Genomic DNA, 20,651 nt, shown 5'->3' with positions numbered 1-20,651 from the left:
TTACGTATGGACAAAATATAGTAATAAAACTTTTGTAGTTTTTTTGCTAACGTAAGTTCCATAGATGTTTGCACTAAGTACTGGTCAACTTCTAAGATCTTTTCAGCTATTCTAAGAAATGTTTGAGAAGATAATGGACCACACTTATATGACTGAAATCATGGTAAAGATAATGTGAACTTGGCAACTCCTTATATGGATACGACTCTAGTATGACATTAATTGATACATGACGATGTGTAGGCAAGACCAGTGTATTAATAATGTAAATTCTCACCAATCGTTTAAGGTACTTGAAGAATCAAAGAAGGTCCTTTTATGGTGCGCCACACCCGAAGCCATTTTTCGGGAGAACAAACTTGACGGGACCGAGCGAGAAAACATTAAGAGGCATTACATAAAGGAGCAAGCCCATATTAGTGTTGTTGATTACTTGAAACATATGATCGAGGAAATAACATGCCCTCAGCTATTTTCACAGGTAAGAAACTTTGTATTTCGAAACTATTGTTAATGTCAAAGAAAACATTAACAACACGTACAGTTTCATGATTTTGCATTGGTACATACCGCAGGTTTATGTTCTTTACAAGACGTTGTATATGTGTGACTTGTGACGGCATGCAGAATTGATGGAAATGCCAATGTTGCCTGTCGTGAGCATAAATGTTAAGTTCAACGTGAAACTTCTTTGTCTTATTTAGGGGAAATGGTTTTCCTAGGAAAAGATCTGCACATGATACATTTGGAGTTAATTTCGATTTGTTAATTTTTAACCAGGTTTTCCGAAGGAAAAAACTGGTTATAAGATTGGCGAATGCGGGCGGGCTGGCTGGCGGGCTGGCGGGCGGGCGGAACAAGCTTGTCCGGGCCATAACTATGTCGTTCATTGTCAGATTTTAAAATCATTTGGCACATTTGTTCACCATCATTGGACGGTGTGTCGCGCGAAATAATTACGTCGATATCTCCAAGGTCAAGGTCACACTTTGAGTTCAAAGGTCAAAAATGGCCATAAATGAGCTTGTCCTGGCCATAACTATGTCATTCATTGTGAGATTTTAAAATCATTTGGCACATTTGTTCACCATAATGGGACGGTGTGTCGCACGAAAGAATCACGTCAATATCTCCAATGTCAAGGTCGCCACGACTAAAAATAGATTTTTTTAAAAAACAAACTTACAAAGGGGGTTAATTTTGTTTGTTCATTTCAAAAGTTCAGTTTGAGTTTTCTTCCTTTATCAGATTTTTTTTTCACAATGAAAACCTGGTTTTGTGACAATTTTGTCCCTTGTCTTACATTGTTTTCGAATCATAAATCGTCATGCTATGAAAGCTCTTAATTTTCAACTTCATAGATACCTTTATCTTATTTAGGTGAAGCGCATTCTAAAATTGTTGCCCTAAGTGTATTGCCATACTTATTTTTTTAGTCCAGAGCACGATTAGAGAACACTTCTTAGAGTTTTCAGGATGCACTTATAATTCATGTAAGGCAACTGTAAGAGTTCTAGCCTTGGTATAAAGATTACTAGTATTTTACTCTTGGGAAGTAGATTTGCAATAATTCACTAGACAACATATATTAATAACATGTTTCCATCATTCTTGTATCGGTATCAACTGTTTGATTTAGGCTACTATTCCTATCCAGATATTGAGTACAAACACACGAACGTTTATTAGATAAATATTAATTAAACAACAACATACAGTGTTTGTGTTTGTAGATAACGTGTCATTCTAAACTGTTGGCTTCAAACCACGAGAAAGAGATCAATAACGCCATCTCCTCTCTGCAACGCGTCGAAATCCTTTCATTGTCCTCATTTGACACAGAACAGCAGTTTAGTAATCGAGTCGCGTAAGTATAGAGAAGATGCGCATTTTCAGCATGAACTGGCTCTTGTGCGATACGACTTTACACAAACAGTTTTGACTTGAACATGTTTTCAGAACACAATATGAGTGAAATATTTCATGATTTATATACTTTTTCTATACATTATTTGGATACAAACTGGTATAACAAAATGTTTTTGTCAAGTAAACAGCGCTCTCATGCCATACCACTGACTAATGAAGCCGTCTGGACATTAGTATTTTCAATAAAAAGTATTGCTGCAATGTTACGGAAGCAGAAAATGCTAGTTGCGTATATGGTTTCTTGTACTTGAATGTTGTTTGTATACTGTGTGTATTCGAGGCAGAACATTAAACACAGGTATATAATAAAACGTTATTGATTATATATTGCATTTATTTGTTCGCATCGCATTTATGAACTTAGCATTAAACTATAATTTGTATGGCACTAGCAATTTTTTTTAAGTAAAAATTATTAAGCAGAGTTTGGGATATAATTGATGATTTTCAGTTATATCTAACCTACTTTGCTAAAAATAACAACAATTCTTGACCATCAACATAACATGAATTTTATCAACAGAAAGTAGAACATCGTAAAGGAGTTTAGAGTATCTGTGAGTTAATTTAAAGTAATGCATATATTTTTCTCTTCTTTAAAGGCAACATTTTGTTTCCAATCGGAATCAGGCCAGCCTACTGGTTATACAGTGCGATTCTGGTGATACGAACTCTAACTTGATAGCGTGTGCACGGTACTGTGTGATGGACGAGTTTGAAAAGGAACGGGATCGCTTGAAGGCTCCGTCTCACATCGCCATAATTGTTCAACTGCCAAGAAAGGCTGGCGGATGCTACACAGGATTCCAGGTATCAAACATTAATTACAATACTGTGTATTACTTTAACAATTACATAAAGTGTCAATATCACTTACATTTCACGTACCATTCATTTATTTTTAACACGTTCACTAAGTGTCAATCAATAAAACGATTAGACATATTGTCATTATTATTTTTGAAGAAAAATCTAAATTATCAATATTACTTTAACAATAAGGCAAAAACCCACTCTGAAGTGCGAAAACCCACTGAAGCAAATAATTGTACTATCAAAATAACTTAAACAACAATTTCACAGCAATTGCACATAATGTCCATATAAATTTACCCCCTTTCCCGCATATGGGAGGCATCCTGGATTACCCATGGACATATTTCCATCTGTCTGTAGATACAAACTTGAACGAATAAGAATTTCTTCAGTTTATAATGTGGAACATTAAAACTTGGATGCATTTAACCGTATGAAATGCAATGTTTGTTCATTTTTGTAGAACATTGTATTAAATAAACCATTGATTTAAAATAAAAGTTTCAACGTTTACATGATTATAACAAGATTCTTCAAGTGCATTTGTCATCTTCGACAGTACTGTGCCAAGCTATTTTAGTCCTAATATCAGTAGTTCTTGAACAATTACACCCATTACACATGTATTTATTTGAACAGTGTCCTTTGGTCTCCTTTTAGTTTAACAACTTGACATGTTGTTTGTACAACAAATTACTATTATATAGGCGTCATGTAATATAATGATACATATTAGTAAAACTATGTTTATTAAGTTATAAATACTATAAGGAAATGCATTGATTATTTGGCTTTCAGTGTGGTGTATGGCAATCGGTTCATATTGATGATTTGTACCCTGAAGATACGAGTCTACCAAGTATTCATGACATCCAAGAAAAAGCCGTCAGCGAACTATTTTCCGCAACTCGTCGTCACGAAGCACACATTCCGTATGTTGTGTTTTCCTTTGATAGTAACAAATCTATGTTTATGCCCCCCTTCGAAGAAGAGGGGGTATATTGCTTTGCTCATGTCGGTCTGTCGGTCGGTCTGTCGGTCGGTCCGTCCACCAGGTGGTTGTCAGACGATAACTCAAGAACGCTTGGGCCTAGGATCATGAAACTTCATAGGTACATTGATCATGACTCCAAGATGACCCCTATTGATTTTGAGGTCACTAGGTCAAAGGTTAAGGTCACGGTGACCAGAAATAGTAAAATGGTTTTTGAATGATAACTCAAGAACGCATACGCCTAGGATCATGAAACTTCATGGGTAGATTGATCATGACTTGCAGATGACCCCTATTGATTTTGAGGTCACTAGGTCAAAGATCAAGGTCACGGTGACCCGAAATAGTAAAATGGTTTCCGGATGATAACTCAAGAACGCATACGCCTAGGATCATGAAACTTTATGGGTAGATTGATCATGACTCGCAGATGACCCCTATTGATTTTGAGGTCACTAGGTCAAAGGTCAAGGTCACGGTGACCCGAAATAGTAAAATGGTTTTTGGATGATAACTCAAGAACGCATACGCCTAGGATCATGAAACTTCATAGGTAGATTGATCATGACTGGCAGATTATCCCTATTGATTTTGAGGTCACAATGTCAAAGGTCAAGGTCACGGTGTCCCGAAATAGTAAAATGTTTTTCAGATGATAACTCAAGAATGCTTTTGCCTAGGATCATGACACTTCATAGGTACATTGATCGTGACCCGCAGATGACCCCTATTGATTTTCAGGTCACTAGGTCAAAGGTCAAGGTCACAGTGACAAAAATCGTATTCACACAATGGCTGCCACTACAACGGACAGCCCATATGGGGGGCATGCATGTTTTACAAACAGCCCTTGTTGGTTTATATAATACATATCATGATATGAATCAGAAACAATCCCCAACTTCTTTGCATACATTGATTTGCTTCATTAAAATATAATGTAAAATAAATAATAACCTCATATGTATGCACCCTCCGAAGAAGAGGGGATATATTGTTTTGCTGTTTGTCGGTTGGTCGGTTCCGCGGTTTGTCCGATCAATAACTCGTCAACTAATTGGCCGATTGGTTTGATACTTCCCATGTGCATTGGCCTCGGACAGTAGATGACCTATATAGCAATTGGGGTCACTAGGTAAAGGGTCAATGGCACTATCGCAATAAGTGTGAAAATCGTGTCTGATCAACTCGTCAACGATTTTACCGATTTGCTTGATGCTTCACATGTGCATTAGCCTTGGGTGTAGGTGACACCTATTGAAATTGGAATCACTAGTTCAAAACGCTGTTTTTTTGGGGGCATATGTGTCCGATCGCGGAACTCTTGTCTATAACGTACATGATAACATTAAAAATGTAATAATAAATATTTTATAAATAATACCTACACATAGAGCATTTTATCTGCATTAATTGCCTTAAACACAGTTGGGTATGAGCAGTTAAAAGCTAAATTATATTATTTAACACATGTATATCTTTCTATACATTTAGTTTGTAAATAACACAAAGTCATATAAATATAGCCAGATCAAATCGGTTTTATAAGTCTGAAACTAAAGTGGCATATACTTGGTTTAATGCCCAGCAAATGAATTGCATACAAAGACAGATATATGTTACTAAAACTAGAATACAAGTAACATATATCATATTGTATTTTCAGTAGTCCAACAGAACCAATGGAAACAGAGTCAGGTGGTGAACATCCATACGAAGAACTTACACGCCATACTATGGAAGTTGACGAAGACCCCCATGCCGATATGGAAATGCAAGAGGGTCAAATAAAAAACAGAATGGGACTGATCATGAAATGCGTTCAGCCTGCTCTTTCAATGGTGAAAGATCGAGCGAGTATGTATCAAAGAGAAACAAAACGCGTGGATATTGTATTGAACTCTCTGCGAAGCAGTGCTGACTCACACGAAGGTGAGGTTTTTATAATGTGTGTCCTCCATGAAAAATATAGGACAAATCAATTATTTCAATACAATACAAAAGTTTGAAAACGTTCAAAATTTTAAAACATCAATTTTTTAAAATAAAGTATAAGTGAAACAACTGTTCAACAGTATAATACAAAAAATTATGCCTCTTCACCATCTAGTTATTTGTCAAAATCGTTTATAAATTGCAAACAAAAATAGAAATGAGTACTGAAATGAAATGTATTAAAGTTGTGCTCACGATGCATGTGGGTACATAAATTCAAAATACTGACATGAAGAACACATTCTTCTAAGTTCTGAAATATAAAAATAAGTGGTGTTTCTAATATATGGGAATATTTGCGGCTTACTGCTTCATATATTTTTTCGGTCCCAATTTTAAAGAAACAAATTAAATAATTTTTTAATATTGAGTACCTATATAAAAGAGTTACATAAATATAAAAATGTCATTTTTGTTTAAAAAAAAAATATGAAAAAAGTTTCCCGGAATCATCGTTCTGTCCGTGCAAGCAAACATTGTTATTCCTCCGCAAGCAAAGTTTGAAAAAGGTTGTATAGGCAATTACCCTGGAAATTGGATGGTCGGTCCGCTTCAAATTTAAAGTAATTACATTTAGACTTAAATCAATCTTCAACATGAAGTGAAGCTGTATAAGACATGTGTTATCCCCAGTGATCCAAACTTCGTGAGTCATAAAATAAGTGTATATAGCTGAAAAGCAATGGGTTTATTACAATTATTATGTTTGAATTGGAGTTTTTCTGGTTCAATTTCTGGATAACTTATGTATATTTTCCTTAAACTTCTTGTTACTTGAAACATGCACAGAGACATTTACTGCTGGAATCATCCGATGGCTTGGCACATTAATGAAAGAGAAAGAGAAATCTGGACTTTGGAACCTCGCCAAGCAGTGGATCGCCAAAGATGCCGCTGCCATAGAAAGCATCAATAAGAACGGGACATTTCGGTTTGTAAAATGTTATGCTTTACATTCTTATTTATATCTCCTAAATGACTTTAGTTGATGTACAAAGTGTGTTATCATAGTTGATCCCAAATAGTGTTTGTGTTTGAGTTGAAGCATATAACTCGTCAACATTAACTTGATATGTGTGAATAAAATAACACCTGAAAGTTGTCAATTATTCATGATCAGCTTTATTCGTGCAATTTTTGCATGATGACAATTTAACATTATGTTAGCAGGATATTCTGGTCTGCATTATCCAGATTCCTATATAAAGATTAATGTTTGTATCATTATTGTTATTGGATATGTTCATGCATGTAAGTATCGCGATAATATTGGCAAGATATTAAGTTTGTCTTATATATTACGTTTTTAAGTTATAGAATGTTATGCAGAACCGTAAAATGTTTATTTTTATTATATTGTAGACGATCTGTTTATCAAACGATCGTATCAAAAGTGAAGCCAGTGCTAGCTGGAATATTTGCGCTCCTGGACACCAACAGCAACCTAGATATGGTCGTATGTGATGTATCTTGGAAACGGAATTTTTGGCTCAAATGTCTTAACCATAAAGATTTTCTGCAGATGAAGGCATGTGTTACCGTAACAAATTATGCTTGTATAATAATGGAACATGCATACCTGGAAAAGCTGCCAAAATACACATTTTATGATAGAAAACTTTATGATGAAAATTAAAACATTCTGAACAAATTTATCCTTTGAAGTGTATGTTTTGTGTCGCTAAGCGAACTATTTATGTTCAGTTATATGATATAACACAGTCAAATAATAAGCAGTGTTTACGTAAGAAGTAATATTGTTTGTACAGACTTTCGAATCGAATATTAAGATCACGGAATTCATTTGTAGTGTAATATATGCAACACAGGTTGCAAACATTCAGCTTGCACTTGGCTATTAAATCGGCCCGCTGAAATACTTCTTTAAATTAACCTAAAACGGGCTCTGAACGTTAATAAAAAAATAAGAATCATAGTGTTAATGTTCATCAACGCATAGTTATGATATCTGTTCAGAGTACGATATTAAACGAAAGAATATAAAATATAACCTTTCCTCTTTTGAATCTGCAGTACTCAGACTTGCAGTCACCGAAGCGTAAAAGTGAGCTTGGAGAAATGCTAGTTCCATCAACTGGATTTGAAGGACATCACTTCAAACTAAGATTTCCATTCTCCTGGATGATACTAGAGACAGTTGAAACTTTATTCGTGGACCTTGTGTTTGAAGAAGATGGTACAATAAATTTGGTTGTGTTTTTGTTGTTATTTCTTTAGTACAAAATACTTATAGTATGCTTTTCCGCTAGCCTTTTTTTCGCCACTGTGTTCTCGATGTTTAGATTTTTCAATCACTGGAGACATATTTTATTGCGTGAGCTTGAACCAGATTGTGTGTTAATTTGGTTTGGAATCTTTAAAAGTAGAAAAAAAGTTACCTTAAACTCAGGTAAACTACGCTGGGCAAATGAGTCTTTTGCATAATTATGTGCGAAATATTCAAGCTATGTACGCTAATGCTACTCGTGTGTAGTTTTTTTTTTACAAAACCCTATGATATGTTATAAAATTAATAAACAAACGAAAATCTATTTCACTGCCATGTTTGTTCAATAGCGACCGATCGACTAGAAAGATGTGTCATAGGCTTGAGGTCTGGAGCAACTGGCCACATGCTTTCTGAACTGGGCGCTCTATTGGTTGATTGTCAGGACAATGCATTGGGCAACAGTTCTAGCCCCACTTTCCATGAAGTGATGGAAGACTACATTCATGACTTTGTAAAAACTGTGTATAACGCTGAACGAGAAACGGAACTCAATGTAATACAATTCTTCAGTCTGTCACATGTGTTGAAATTAGTCTGTATTGTAGCTGGTAGATAACATATAACGTTATGTGTTATCTACCAGTTACAATGCAACGTTGATACATAAAACAATTCTGTATTTGTTTGTATTTATTATATTTTGCTCATTGTTTAATAATTTTAAAGGTAATGATATATCATACGGAGTCTGTTTTGTTTCGAGAATGTTTTTAGCAATACCAGTAAGTGTACATTGTCATTATTTTATTTACAGATTGTGTGCAGAATGATTATGTTCAAAACTGTAAAGCTTTGTGAGTCACAAGGAGCAAAGACCTCTGATCTTATTCGTCACATTGTAAGCGTCCGGTTTGCCTTCCAGGAATTATCGTGCCGATTGGCATACTTCAAAAGTGTGAACCACATTTGGCCAGACTGCAGTGCAAAGATAGAAGAAATACAACAATCCAATCCTGAGCATATTATGTTCAAAGAACACGAGTTTGTATGTGGTCTCAATCCATTTAATACCGATGTTGGTAACCTGTTTATTTTTGCTCGATTGTTTTGTAAGCCTAAGGCTTACTGAAACACTCGTGTCTTTTCCTAGTATCAACCAATTTTTGAAGTCTTTATTTATTTTTTATTGGTTACGAACACAGAGTGGGGATTGAATCTGGGATCTCCTGATCGCTATGCTATATCCTCTACGCCACATTGATCTAATTGATACAGTTTTTTGCCCTTACTTACTTAATTTTTTTAGTATAGTTCTACTTTAGTTTTTGCAAACATGGATATTGCAGACATTCGCCACGCTGTGCCTTCTTATCGGGGAGCTGAATCCTTCAGCGAAAGATTTAGAGGACAGAAGCGAACAACTCAAATGGCTTGAAAGGGTGTATCGTTATCGACCAGTTGTAGAAACGATCCTTCAACTTCGAGGCGAGGATGGTTCACTTTATGGCCAACACAGTTTTGCCTCTGTCAAAAGGGCAAAGTAAGATTTTATAGATGCGTGTGCTGATAAAATATTCAAAAGTTACATGTAATATAACACTCATCTTTATATGGACACAGAACAAACACAAGCTCAGCATTTTTGAAGTTCATGAGCAACACAGAATTAACCGAATATATAAAAACTAAAATGTTTTCATTATTGTTACTTCTATGTCGAAACATGTTTGCATTTTGTCAATACTATGTTAAAAAAATACGCATTATTAGAATATTAAAAACAAAAAACTGGGTATTTTTACCAATGGTGAATTCCTAGGCATAAGAACTCAACTTGATTGGCTTGACTATAAATATATAGTGTTTCTTATATAATTATCACAACACAAATTCATAAATAATAACTTCTTTCTTAAGGTGCATGTGGAGTCGTGTTGTGGTGATGAAATTATTCCTGGAGAACGTTTGCAAGAAAGATACTAAGGGCAACATAACAATCAAGCACTGTAGACCTTTGTGGGCGGTATGTTAACTGTGTTTCTTAATTTCAAAGTATTTTCAAGTGATATGAAATGATTATTTTTGGTGCTTTCTTGATGGACGTGGTGAAATTACTTATGCTGTTGTCTGGTTGAATTCAATAATATTCAAGAGGACAAAACATATTGAAACACGTCCACATGTAATATTCGTCCTTCGTAAACTCTGTTTCATGAGCGCGCATTCTTCCTCATTAGAATTGCATTACTCGATTGATCTTGTTTAGATTGAAATTTACTGAACACAAGCACAGAAGATATTGATGTCACTGTAATAACACCCAGTTTTAAATAAAAATGGTGCACAAGTAGATATTATATGTTTATATTTTTGCCTTTGTTTTAGCTGCTTGGGGATGAAACCGACTTCAAAGAATCAAAATCTTTAACGGCTATGGAAAAGTTCCTTAAAATGTGTAACAAGACTGCCGTGAAAGACAGTATTGGGTAAGTTTCAACAGGTATGGATTAGTAAAATATATAATTGCGATGTATTATATTAAATGAAAAATATATATGTTTAGCGATCATGCACAAACTCAAATAATGAATAAATAAATAAATATGTTTCTTAATAGAAATTCCTCATATGTGTGTACAGGTCCGAAGTAAAATGTAGCCGCTGCGAAGAGTTACTGCAGAGTGCACCCATCTCGGTACCTTGTGCAGCCAGACACATCATTTGTTATACATGCTCTGTCGAAATGAAAGCTCTTCGAGAGCGTAAATGCCCAGATTGTAACGAGGAATTCGACGATCAATGGAAGCCTGTAGTTGACGAAACTAGAAAGTTAGTATCCATTTGCATGTTGTTGGTGTTGTTGTTGTTTTATTAAAAAGAAGTTAATAAATATTGTGAGCGCTAACTTTAAGTAGAAAACCAGAAAAAAATTACTTTCGACTTTGGCAGTAATTTTGTATTATTGTGCAAAAGATTAACATACGGTTTATAAGCCGCGTCTGCTTTAACTCCACATACTGTAGCTATTTTACCAAGCAGTCTTTAAAATAAGAATTGCAAAATGCAATTCGTCGACAGGACACAGTATAAAGGAAATCAAGGAAAAGTAATGTCGTAAAAACTTAATATATATGTATATCTATTAGTCGTTATGAAATACGGACGATATATTACTTTCATTATAAGATACCGACTCCTTGCGATGTGATACGAGTTCAGTCAAGTATTATTAGGCAAGATACGAGTTCAGTCAAGTATTATGAGGCAAGATAATTGCTCACTGCGTGACTTGCCGTAGGCAATAAAGTTAAGAGTGTGGTGTACGAAGTAAGATTACTAGAAATTTGTTCTCTTTTACAGGATTGGGAACGAGAAGCTGGAGAAATACCAACAGCAGTGTAACACATTCTTTTTGGAGGTTGTTACACAACTGTGCTTTGCTGATGAGGAGCCACCGTCGGAAGAAGTTCTTGGCAAGCTGCTGGGATACGTGACTTGCACTTCCAAAGAGGGAAGACGGTACACAAAGAACATGAATATATTTGACACGGGCGTCGATCCCAACCCAGTTTTCCGATCATTCCTGCTGCAGTTGATGATGAAATCTAGGTATCGAAGTTATTCGATTATTTGTGTTTATTGTCGCCTACCGGTTTCACCGGAGGGGACTTATGGTTTGCGCCATCTCTGTCAGTCAGTCACACTTTTCTGGATCCTGCGATAACTTTAAAAGTTCTTCATATTTTTTCATGAAAATTGAAACATGGATAGATGGCAATATGGAGATTATGCACGTCATTTCATTGTGTTCCTACGTCAAGAATTCTGGTTGCTATGGTAACAATTAGACAAGAAATACTGCTAACAATTGTGGTTTTCTGGATCCTGCTATAACTTTAAAAGTTCTTCATATTTTTAGCTTACCTGAGCACAACGTGCTCATGGTGAGCTTTTGTGATCGCCTTTTGTCCGTCGTCAGTCGTCCGTCGTACGCCGTCAACATTTGCCTTGTTAACACTCTAGATGCCACATTTATTGTCTCATCTTCATGACATTTGGTCAGAAGATTGGTCTCAATGATATCTTGGATGAGTTCGAAAATGGTAACGTTTGCTTGAAAAACATGGCTGCCAAGGGGCGGGGCATTTTTCCTTATATTGCTATAGTAAAATCTTGTTAACACTCTAGTGGCCACATTTATTGTCTGATCTTCATGAAACTTGGTCAGAAGATTCATCCCAATAATATCTTGGACGAGTTCGAAAATCATGCCGGTTGGTTGAAAAACATTGCCGCCACGGGGCGGGGCATTTTTCCTTATATGGCTATAGTAAAACCTTGTTAACACTCTAGAGGTCACATTTATTTTCCGATCATCATGAAACTTGGTCAGAATATTCGTCCCAATGATATATTGGATGAGTTCGAAAATGGTTTTGGTTGCTTTTAAAACATGGCCACCAGGGGCGGTGCATTTTTCCTTATATGGCTATATATGGCTTTAGTAAAACCTTGCTAACACTCTAGAGGCCACATTTATTGTCCAATCTTCATGAAATTTGGTCAGAAGATTGGTCTCAATGATATCTTGAATGAGTTTGAAAATGGTTATGTTTGCTGGGAAAACATGGCTGCCAAGGGGCGGGGCATTTTTCCTCATATGGTTATAGTAAAATCTTGTTAATACTCTAGAGGCCACATTTACTGTCCGATCTTCATGAAACTTGGTCAGATGATTCATCCCAATAATATCTTGGACGAGTTCAAAAATGATGCCGGTTGGTTGAAAAATATGGCTGCCAGCGGGCCGGGCATTTTTCCTTATATGGCTATAGTAAAACCTTGTAAACACTCTAAAGGACACATTTATTTTTCAATCTTCAAGAAACTTGGTCAGATTATTTGTCCCAATAATATCTTGTTATCTCAGGTGAGCGACTTTGGGCCTTTCAGGCCCTCTTGTTTCTTGAAACTTGAAATATGAACAGATAGCAATATGGAGATTATGCACGTCATTTCATTTTGTTTCTACGTCAAAAATTATGGTTGCTATGGCAACAAATAAAAACATCAGACAATGGTGGAATTTCTGACAATGGTGGAGCCGGTAGGGAACATATATTGCTTGGCAATAGTCTTGTTTAGTATTGTTTTCTGTATACAAGCTTGTAATATAGTCTGGTATGAAACTATTGTTGGGGTAAATGCAGACAAAAGCCCCATTGTCATTAACTTTTAAAACATGTGGATCATAGGGTGCTGTATTTGTATATTTATTTGCTCAGTCAAGTTGAAGAAGACTGTTACGGGATAGTATTGATATAATTACATATTATTGATAATCATGAATGTGTAATGTTTTTGTAACGTTACTTATTAAGAAAAATGTGAGCTAATATTTTCAGTTAAGAAGAAATGGAAATTCAGTTGGTAAATTTATATTTTTTGTCATGAAATTGGTAATATAGACAGTGTTGATGGACATGTATATATGATCTATTTAGAAACAACAGCTGCATAATGCTTCTGTTTCAACCTAAGCCTTTTTTGACACGTGTATTACATTAGTAACTGCAATTTTACATTGCAGCAAAGAGCGATATGTTTCAACATATCTTCTCCAGTACATTGAAGAGATCAATTTGGGTGTAGACGTCAGCACCAAAGAGATGATAGACATGTATTTGCTCATCATACACTGTTGGGAGGTATTATAACACAACATATCTCAATAGAATATTTAAATAAATTATTTATAGGGTAAGTTTTTTATACAAGTCTGTAAACAATATACATGATGAAGTGAAGGGTTCATAACTTAACAAACCTAAATACTGACATTTATACTAATTGAAACGGTTACAGTGGTGATGCAAATTTGTATCTTACATTTAAATACGTGACAAAGCAATATTTTTAAATCTCAGTTATGTTAAAAAGATTTCATGTACAGGATTCTCGGTAGAGATAAGAATGTTTCTATGGATACCATATTTATTCCGCAGCTTTAAATCGTGGCTTTTGGGAAATCTAAATGTATTTTTAAAAACTAAATTATGAGTTGATTTTTTCAGGATACACAATTTCATTCTTTGGAGCAAAGTGGAGAGTCAAAAGCGCTGATTGTTTGCCATGCTATGGAAAACGCTGTCATAGTAATGAAAACTCCTGCAGTACATCATACTGACTTGTTGTCAGCCATAGCAACAACTAGAGCTTGTTTAGAAGTAGCAACACAGTGCCTCGTAAGATGCTTATCTCATGGTGCTAGCATTCAAACAATATCACCCGACGATTGTAAAATAATACAGAAAGCTAAATTTCTGTGCGAAAATGCAGAGACGAATTGGCCAAAGTAAGTCATATTTTACTTGTACTTGTATTTCTACTTAGAACCTCCAAACGTGTTATGCTTTGATCGCTTTTCCATTATTTTATTTATTGGAAAGTACTGAGCTATTTAATAATTAATATGGAAAGTGTCGTTCACAATTTGGCCATCCTTTGTACAGATAATAATCTATAAAATCATTTTTGTCACAAATCTGCATGTGCATTCAAGTAGAGGAAATATGTTGTCAATTGTTGCAAAAGGCCGGTCATTTTATGTGTTAGTTTACAGTGAATCATACTAATGCTTTAGAAACAACAAATAAAACGCAAATCAAGTCGCAATGCGGTTTGTAAATTTTAACATGAAGTAAGAATAACATTCTACGTATTGTCAACTACTTGTCATTCCTTTAAGATACGATATGGGGCTTAATGATTGGTTGATAGTTTTCTCATTGATTCATACCATGTCCAATAATGATTTTGGATAATAATCAGTTAGTCAAGGAGCATTTAAGTCAATGTATTATTTACGGCTAATGTGTTGCTTTTTCTCTTATATTTAGTATTTTTTACATTGATGTTTTTTACAATATGTTTTGGCTAATGTTCAGTTGTTATTAATGCAGGGTATACTTGGTGAAACTGTTGTGTCGACGGTATGGATTAGATGTGTATCAGAATTTGTCACGGTCAGCGTTACCCATCTTTAAATGGCTGGCCATTGAAGACAACGAAAAACAGGTAAATGCATGTAATCAACAACTACATAAAACATAGCAATGCATTACACATGTAAAATTCTACACTCTTCTGAGTACAAATATTTTTGTTATCAATTACATAAGCAACGGTATAGTTAAGTAATTTTTATTATTTGCTGAAAGTATTTTATTTGTCATAACTTGTGCTTACGTATTTGGGTCAGCGCTTCATTCTAGTCACATTTCTTCGATTTGTTTGCAGACGGAGGTTTGTGACAGGTACATTATATGCGGCGATGCGTACACAAGTATAAGGGAAGCAATTGCAAGAGCTGTTCTTGGCGAAGCCATTGAAACACTAGACGAATTACTGCAGGTAACTTCTGTTGATTATAAACATATTTTCGATCATTATATGTAAAACTGAAATAGCCGAAAACATCCAGTATGAAAGTTGTTAAGAGAAACCTCTATATGATCAAAAGAAACCAATCATGTATGTGCACATTTCAGGAATTTTTTAAGTAAACCATTATGATGATTGTGTTTTATACAAACTATACAATCGTGTTTATTTTTCAGGGCATTAACACGCGAGGAGAGCAAGTCGAAACATACTTGCATCTGGCCATACACCGAGAGATAACGTGCTCAAATGTACGGCAATCTGCGAGTGGTCCTTCGCATGTAAGATTCTTTTTTATTTCATGTTTGTATAATTACTTAAACTTTCTAAAAACAGAATTATAATGAATAGGTAGGTGTTATGAATTTTCTAAAGTTTTGTTATTGACATTATTTAAAACTAAATCTTTACCATTTTTTTAGCTCATCTATTTTTTGAAGAAAAAAAAAATGAGCTATTGTCATCACCTTGGCGTCCGCGTCGGCGTCCGGTTAAGTTTTGTGTTAGGTCCACTTTGCTCATAAAGTATCAAAGCTATTGCATTCAAACTTGGTACACTTACTTACTATCATGAGGGGACTGGGCAAGCAAAGTTAAATAACTCTGGCGTGCATCTTGACAGAATTATGTGCCCTTTTTATACTTAGAAAATTGAAAATTTGGTTAAGTTTTGTGTTTAGGTCCATTTTATTCCTTAAGTATCAAAGCTATCGCTTTCATACTTGCAACGTTTACTAACTATCATAAGGGGACTGTGCAGGCAAAGTTATGTAACTCTGACTGGCATTTTGACAGAATTATGTGCCCTTTTTATACTTAGAAAATTGAAAGATTGGTTAAGTTTTGTGTTGAGGTCCACTTCATTCCTAAAGTATCAAAGCTATTGCTTTCATACTTGCAACACTTACTAACTATCATAAGGGGACTATGAAGGCAAAGTTATGTTACTCTGACTGGCATTTTGACAGAATTATGGGCCCATTATACTTAGAAAATTGAAAATTTTGTTAAATTTTGTGTTTTGGTCCACTTTACTCCTAAAGTATCAAAGCTATTGCTTTCATACTTGGATTGTACCACTGGCAAACTATCATAAGGGGACAGTACAGGACAAGTTGCATAACTCTGGTTGTCATTTTGACGGAATTATGGCCCTTTTTTGACTTAGCAACTTTGAATATATGGTTAAATTTCGTGTTTAGATCCACTTTACTTCTAAATTATCAAGGCTATTGCTTTCAAACTTCAAATACTTTCATGCTGTCATGAGGGTAATGTACCTGGCAAGTTGAATTTTACCTTGACCTTTGAATGACCTTGAATTTCAAGGTCAAATTATTAAATTTTGCTTTACTTCTTTATTTATTATCAGATTTGATTGATACTTTGACAAAACAACTCTTACCTGACATACCACAATAGACTCCACCCAAACCATCCCCCACGCCCCCCCCCTAGAATCCCCCCCCCCCCAAGATCTAATGAATGACCACACCCTCACACTATACCCCCCCCCCAAAAAAAAAAAAAATATTTTTTTTTAAACATGGTTAAACAAAAGTTTTTTTTTATTATTTTATTTTTGGAAGACAGTCCAACCATCCCACCCAAGAATCCCCCTCCCCCCCAAAAAAAATAAATACTATTTTCTTTTTTGGAAGATAATGTAATAAATTACCACACACCCACACTATACACCCCTCCTCACCCCACCCTCCCTCCTTTGTGATTGAAGTATTGAGATAGGTCCCTTCAACTTTAAAAAGAAAAATAGATGAGCGGTCTGCACCCGCCAGGCGGTGCTCTTGTTTAATAGTGTTGTGAATCTATCAGTTTGTACATTTTTATTGCTTTGTAGTAGGTTATGAAGATTCACGCGCGCAACCTCAAGGCTATTGCTGTGTTAACATATACAAATATTAACCCAACACATGTTTAAGCTATTAGATATTCTATATACATTGTGAATCTGCTCTTTATTGGAAAATGATCAGGGTATACTAACGCTGTGTAATTTATATGGGCGTTGAAATGTGTCTGCTTTGTTTGTACCTTAGATTAAAAGGTTTCTCCACAGTCTAGCCATTCCGAAGTAAGCCTTTTTGAGAAAACCTCTATTGAGACATTGGTTAATGTAGTATTGTATGTAGTTTTATATGTACCGGAAAGTGAACCAATAATATTTCTTTTTAAAATGTATGTTTTATTTTATAGGGTTTGCCAAAACTAAATGAATATCTAGCGGCTGCCAATGTAATTCAAGACAAGGTATAAAGTTGAGATTCATTCATAACGTATATTGCAGTAGACACTTGCATACAAAACATGTAACCATATATTACAATGTCAATACATATAACCTGTGTACCTACTGATATGCTAGTTGCGTTTTTTTCAATTCCATGCAAGTTTTCACTTCATTAAGTGTTTAACACTTCGTTTTACTTATTGAATACCATAACGATAATTTGTAAAAAGCCTTTCCTCTACAGGATCTGACCGGACGATTGGTTAAAAATGACCTAAATCCAGATTTCCTTGAGATGAAGCCAGGAAATGATCTAATGCACCAAGGGTTACAGTGTTTACTTGCTCATTTCCACATTGTAATGTCAAAACTTCAAACAGACTCAACACTTCTTGATCCATTAATAATGTTCACAAACGGAAATCCTACAATACAGGTAAAGAAAAACACGTAACACTCTTTGTGCATATGTTTGCGATGCCAATAAATTAAAAATACATGTGTGATATTAAAGGGTGTATACCGCCACTGTGATAACATAAATTTATTCAATTATTTATTTTGTATATGTTAAATATACAATTATACATTCTGTTTTAACCTAGTGTTCCAATAAATGTATTCAAACAAAAAAATGTGAAAGGTGTATGTTCCTTTGTTCGTACATAAGTATGAAAAATCACATTGGTATTTAAACTTTATCATTGGTCAAACAATTCTTAAATTGCTTGAAACAAATGCTTATTATGTTGAATATGTGTTTTGCATGCATACCTGTGTTTTTAAAGTTTAAGGGTAACATTGGAAGGTTAAATGTTATAAACATGTTACCTAAGGTCAGTGGTCAAATATTGTCAATATACAGCTTGCTATTGAATTTTGTTATGCGCAAATAACAAAATCACGGTGTATTTGTGTCATTTAGTGTTGGAAGCTGATAATTCCTGCATTGCAACGTAATTGGTTTTGGCGTTTGTGCATTTGATTCGTTCATTTTATAAAATACGTGTATTTTCTAAGTTGAAATAGTGTAATTCATATGGAGACCACTAGCAGGTTCAGTGTTTTATCCAAAAAAATTGAGATATGGCACAATATTTCCAAAAATACGATGTATCAGTTCTTGTAAGGAATCCGGCGTCTCGATATTATATGGACAATGCATTACAAAAGAATAAATAGGTCTTAAATCAAGTCATATCATTGAGACACTTGCATGTTATTTTTTCCAGATAATAGTATTTTCCACAAATGCCACACGTGTTATTTTGACTCACTTTTATGTCATAGCATGTTGTTTCCAACCATGCCACACGTGTTATTTTGACTCAGTTTTATTTCAGAGCATGTTGTTTCCAACCATGCCACACGTGTTATTTTGACTCACTTTTATTTTCAGAGCATGTTGTTGCCAACCGTGCCACACGTGTTATTTTGAATCACTTTTATTTCAGAGCATTTTGTTGCCAACCATGACACACGTGTTATTATGACTCACTTTTATTCCAGAGCATGTTGTTGCCAACCATGCCACAGGACGATCTGGAAGAGATCCAAGCTGCTGTCCTCGCAAATCGAGGAGGCGACAACCCTGTTTTCTATCGTGAGTACATTTTGCATCTGGTGTTTTGTTGTCAATGGGGTGAACTATTTTACTGTGCACATGAATATGTAAATAATTGATAAATTAATTAATATGGATGTGGAAGATAAAAAGTATTGGAATTAGTTATTAACTGCGCATTACCTTCGAAAGCTACAAGTGACAGATCATGCATCAAGCTGACATTTCTTATATTTTGTAAATAGTGCTTAACTGTTTTTACACAACACTGGAAATAAATCTTATTTATTTGACCCAACGGGCAAAGATAAGTCATGCTGTATGAGTATCAATATACATATTCTTGTTTATCTAAACATAACATGTTTTTGTAATTGTTTTCTAGGTTGTCCGAATGGTCATCCTTACTACATAGGCGACGTAAGTATATGTACTATGTTGTCTTGCTTGTTCAGTTGTGATGCGTGGTCATAAAAAAAACAATCGCTCCCTGACATGAAATGTAGTTATCATAGTAATTATTATGCGATACCAATGCATATATGCTCAAATATTGTTTGTAGTGTGGTCGGCCTTACGTGGTTGGAAACTGTCCTGAGTGTCGCCAGCAGATCGGCGGGACCAGTCATCAGGCTTTACAAGGAAATGTTGTTAACGCAAGGTATGTTTGTGAAATGAATTGATCATCCGATCTGAGAAATCTAGCTTATTTGATTATCTATCACAGAAATATATGTACTTAGGTATGATCTTTGATTTATATAAAATGTGGTTTGATCTGTCGTATTGGGCAGGAAAATTCGAATAGCAAAATAGTGATGCGAAACAATGAATGAAATATATCTTCATTGATATTTATTTCAGAGGTGATTCAACACAGACCGGACACATACTGGGTCGAGCCATTCGAGACGGAGTTATGAGACCTGAACGGGACTTGAATCCTACCTATTGTACAGCTACAAGACTGTTCCTCCACATGGCCATGTATCTTGGTCCTGTTCAACAGGTTAGTATTTATGTGTGATTGATTTTCAAACATATTCATATTTTAATTAAATAAATATGGAACAGACTATCGAATTTAAATTATTTGCTCTAAAATGTAGGAGTGGTAAAATCAGTGCCAACCCTGATGGATTTATTTGATTTAAATATTGACATATTATTGATGTTCATGTACAAGTAAATCCTATTTTATCCTGATACATATTTTAAATTGTATGGGGATCGATATGTGCAGTTGTATATTTCACAGGTGAACACTGTTATAAACCCTGATCTTGAAGATAATCAGGTACCCGGTTTTTTGTTGGATCACATCAGAAGTAACATAAACGATTTACAACGAGCTCTTGGACGAAGCGGAGACGATGTCCTTCTACTCATGCACATTGCGATAAACATTATGATGAGGAAGAAAGGTACTATA

The 20,651-nt window shown here is 35.0% G+C and overlaps 1 protein-coding gene across 1 annotated transcript in view; it reads left to right on the top strand.

Moving 5' to 3' along the window:
- Positions 1 to 20,651, top strand: part of LOC127852329 (E3 ubiquitin-protein ligase rnf213-alpha-like) — a 163,475-nt gene that overhangs the window by 128,711 nt on the left and 14,113 nt on the right. Inside the window, exons 60-86 of the mRNA XM_052386263.1 lie at positions 290 to 481; positions 1,734 to 1,867; positions 2,532 to 2,739; positions 3,544 to 3,677; positions 5,406 to 5,671; positions 6,524 to 6,665; positions 7,097 to 7,262; positions 7,769 to 7,931; positions 8,312 to 8,517; positions 8,779 to 9,009; positions 9,311 to 9,504; positions 9,882 to 9,987; positions 10,350 to 10,450; positions 10,605 to 10,793; positions 11,325 to 11,573; positions 13,555 to 13,672; positions 14,039 to 14,319; positions 14,927 to 15,041; positions 15,264 to 15,377; positions 15,584 to 15,688; positions 17,622 to 17,675; positions 17,900 to 18,091; positions 19,165 to 19,258; positions 19,605 to 19,639; positions 19,783 to 19,880; positions 20,084 to 20,228; positions 20,478 to 20,643. Coding sequence (XP_052242223.1) covers positions 290 to 481; positions 1,734 to 1,867; positions 2,532 to 2,739; positions 3,544 to 3,677; positions 5,406 to 5,671; positions 6,524 to 6,665; positions 7,097 to 7,262; positions 7,769 to 7,931; positions 8,312 to 8,517; positions 8,779 to 9,009; positions 9,311 to 9,504; positions 9,882 to 9,987; positions 10,350 to 10,450; positions 10,605 to 10,793; positions 11,325 to 11,573; positions 13,555 to 13,672; positions 14,039 to 14,319; positions 14,927 to 15,041; positions 15,264 to 15,377; positions 15,584 to 15,688; positions 17,622 to 17,675; positions 17,900 to 18,091; positions 19,165 to 19,258; positions 19,605 to 19,639; positions 19,783 to 19,880; positions 20,084 to 20,228; positions 20,478 to 20,643 — 4,198 coding nt within the window. The remainder of the gene's footprint in view (positions 1 to 289; positions 482 to 1,733; positions 1,868 to 2,531; positions 2,740 to 3,543; positions 3,678 to 5,405; positions 5,672 to 6,523; positions 6,666 to 7,096; positions 7,263 to 7,768; positions 7,932 to 8,311; positions 8,518 to 8,778; positions 9,010 to 9,310; positions 9,505 to 9,881; positions 9,988 to 10,349; positions 10,451 to 10,604; positions 10,794 to 11,324; positions 11,574 to 13,554; positions 13,673 to 14,038; positions 14,320 to 14,926; positions 15,042 to 15,263; positions 15,378 to 15,583; positions 15,689 to 17,621; positions 17,676 to 17,899; positions 18,092 to 19,164; positions 19,259 to 19,604; positions 19,640 to 19,782; positions 19,881 to 20,083; positions 20,229 to 20,477; positions 20,644 to 20,651) is intronic.

This window comes from Dreissena polymorpha, chromosome 12 (genome assembly GCF_020536995.1).
Source record: "Dreissena polymorpha isolate Duluth1 chromosome 12, UMN_Dpol_1.0, whole genome shotgun sequence".
Lineage (NCBI taxonomy): Eukaryota > Metazoa > Mollusca > Bivalvia > Myida > Dreissenidae > Dreissena > Dreissena polymorpha.
Note: the sequence above shows the minus strand (reverse complement) of the source record. Positions and strands in the feature narration are given on the sequence as shown.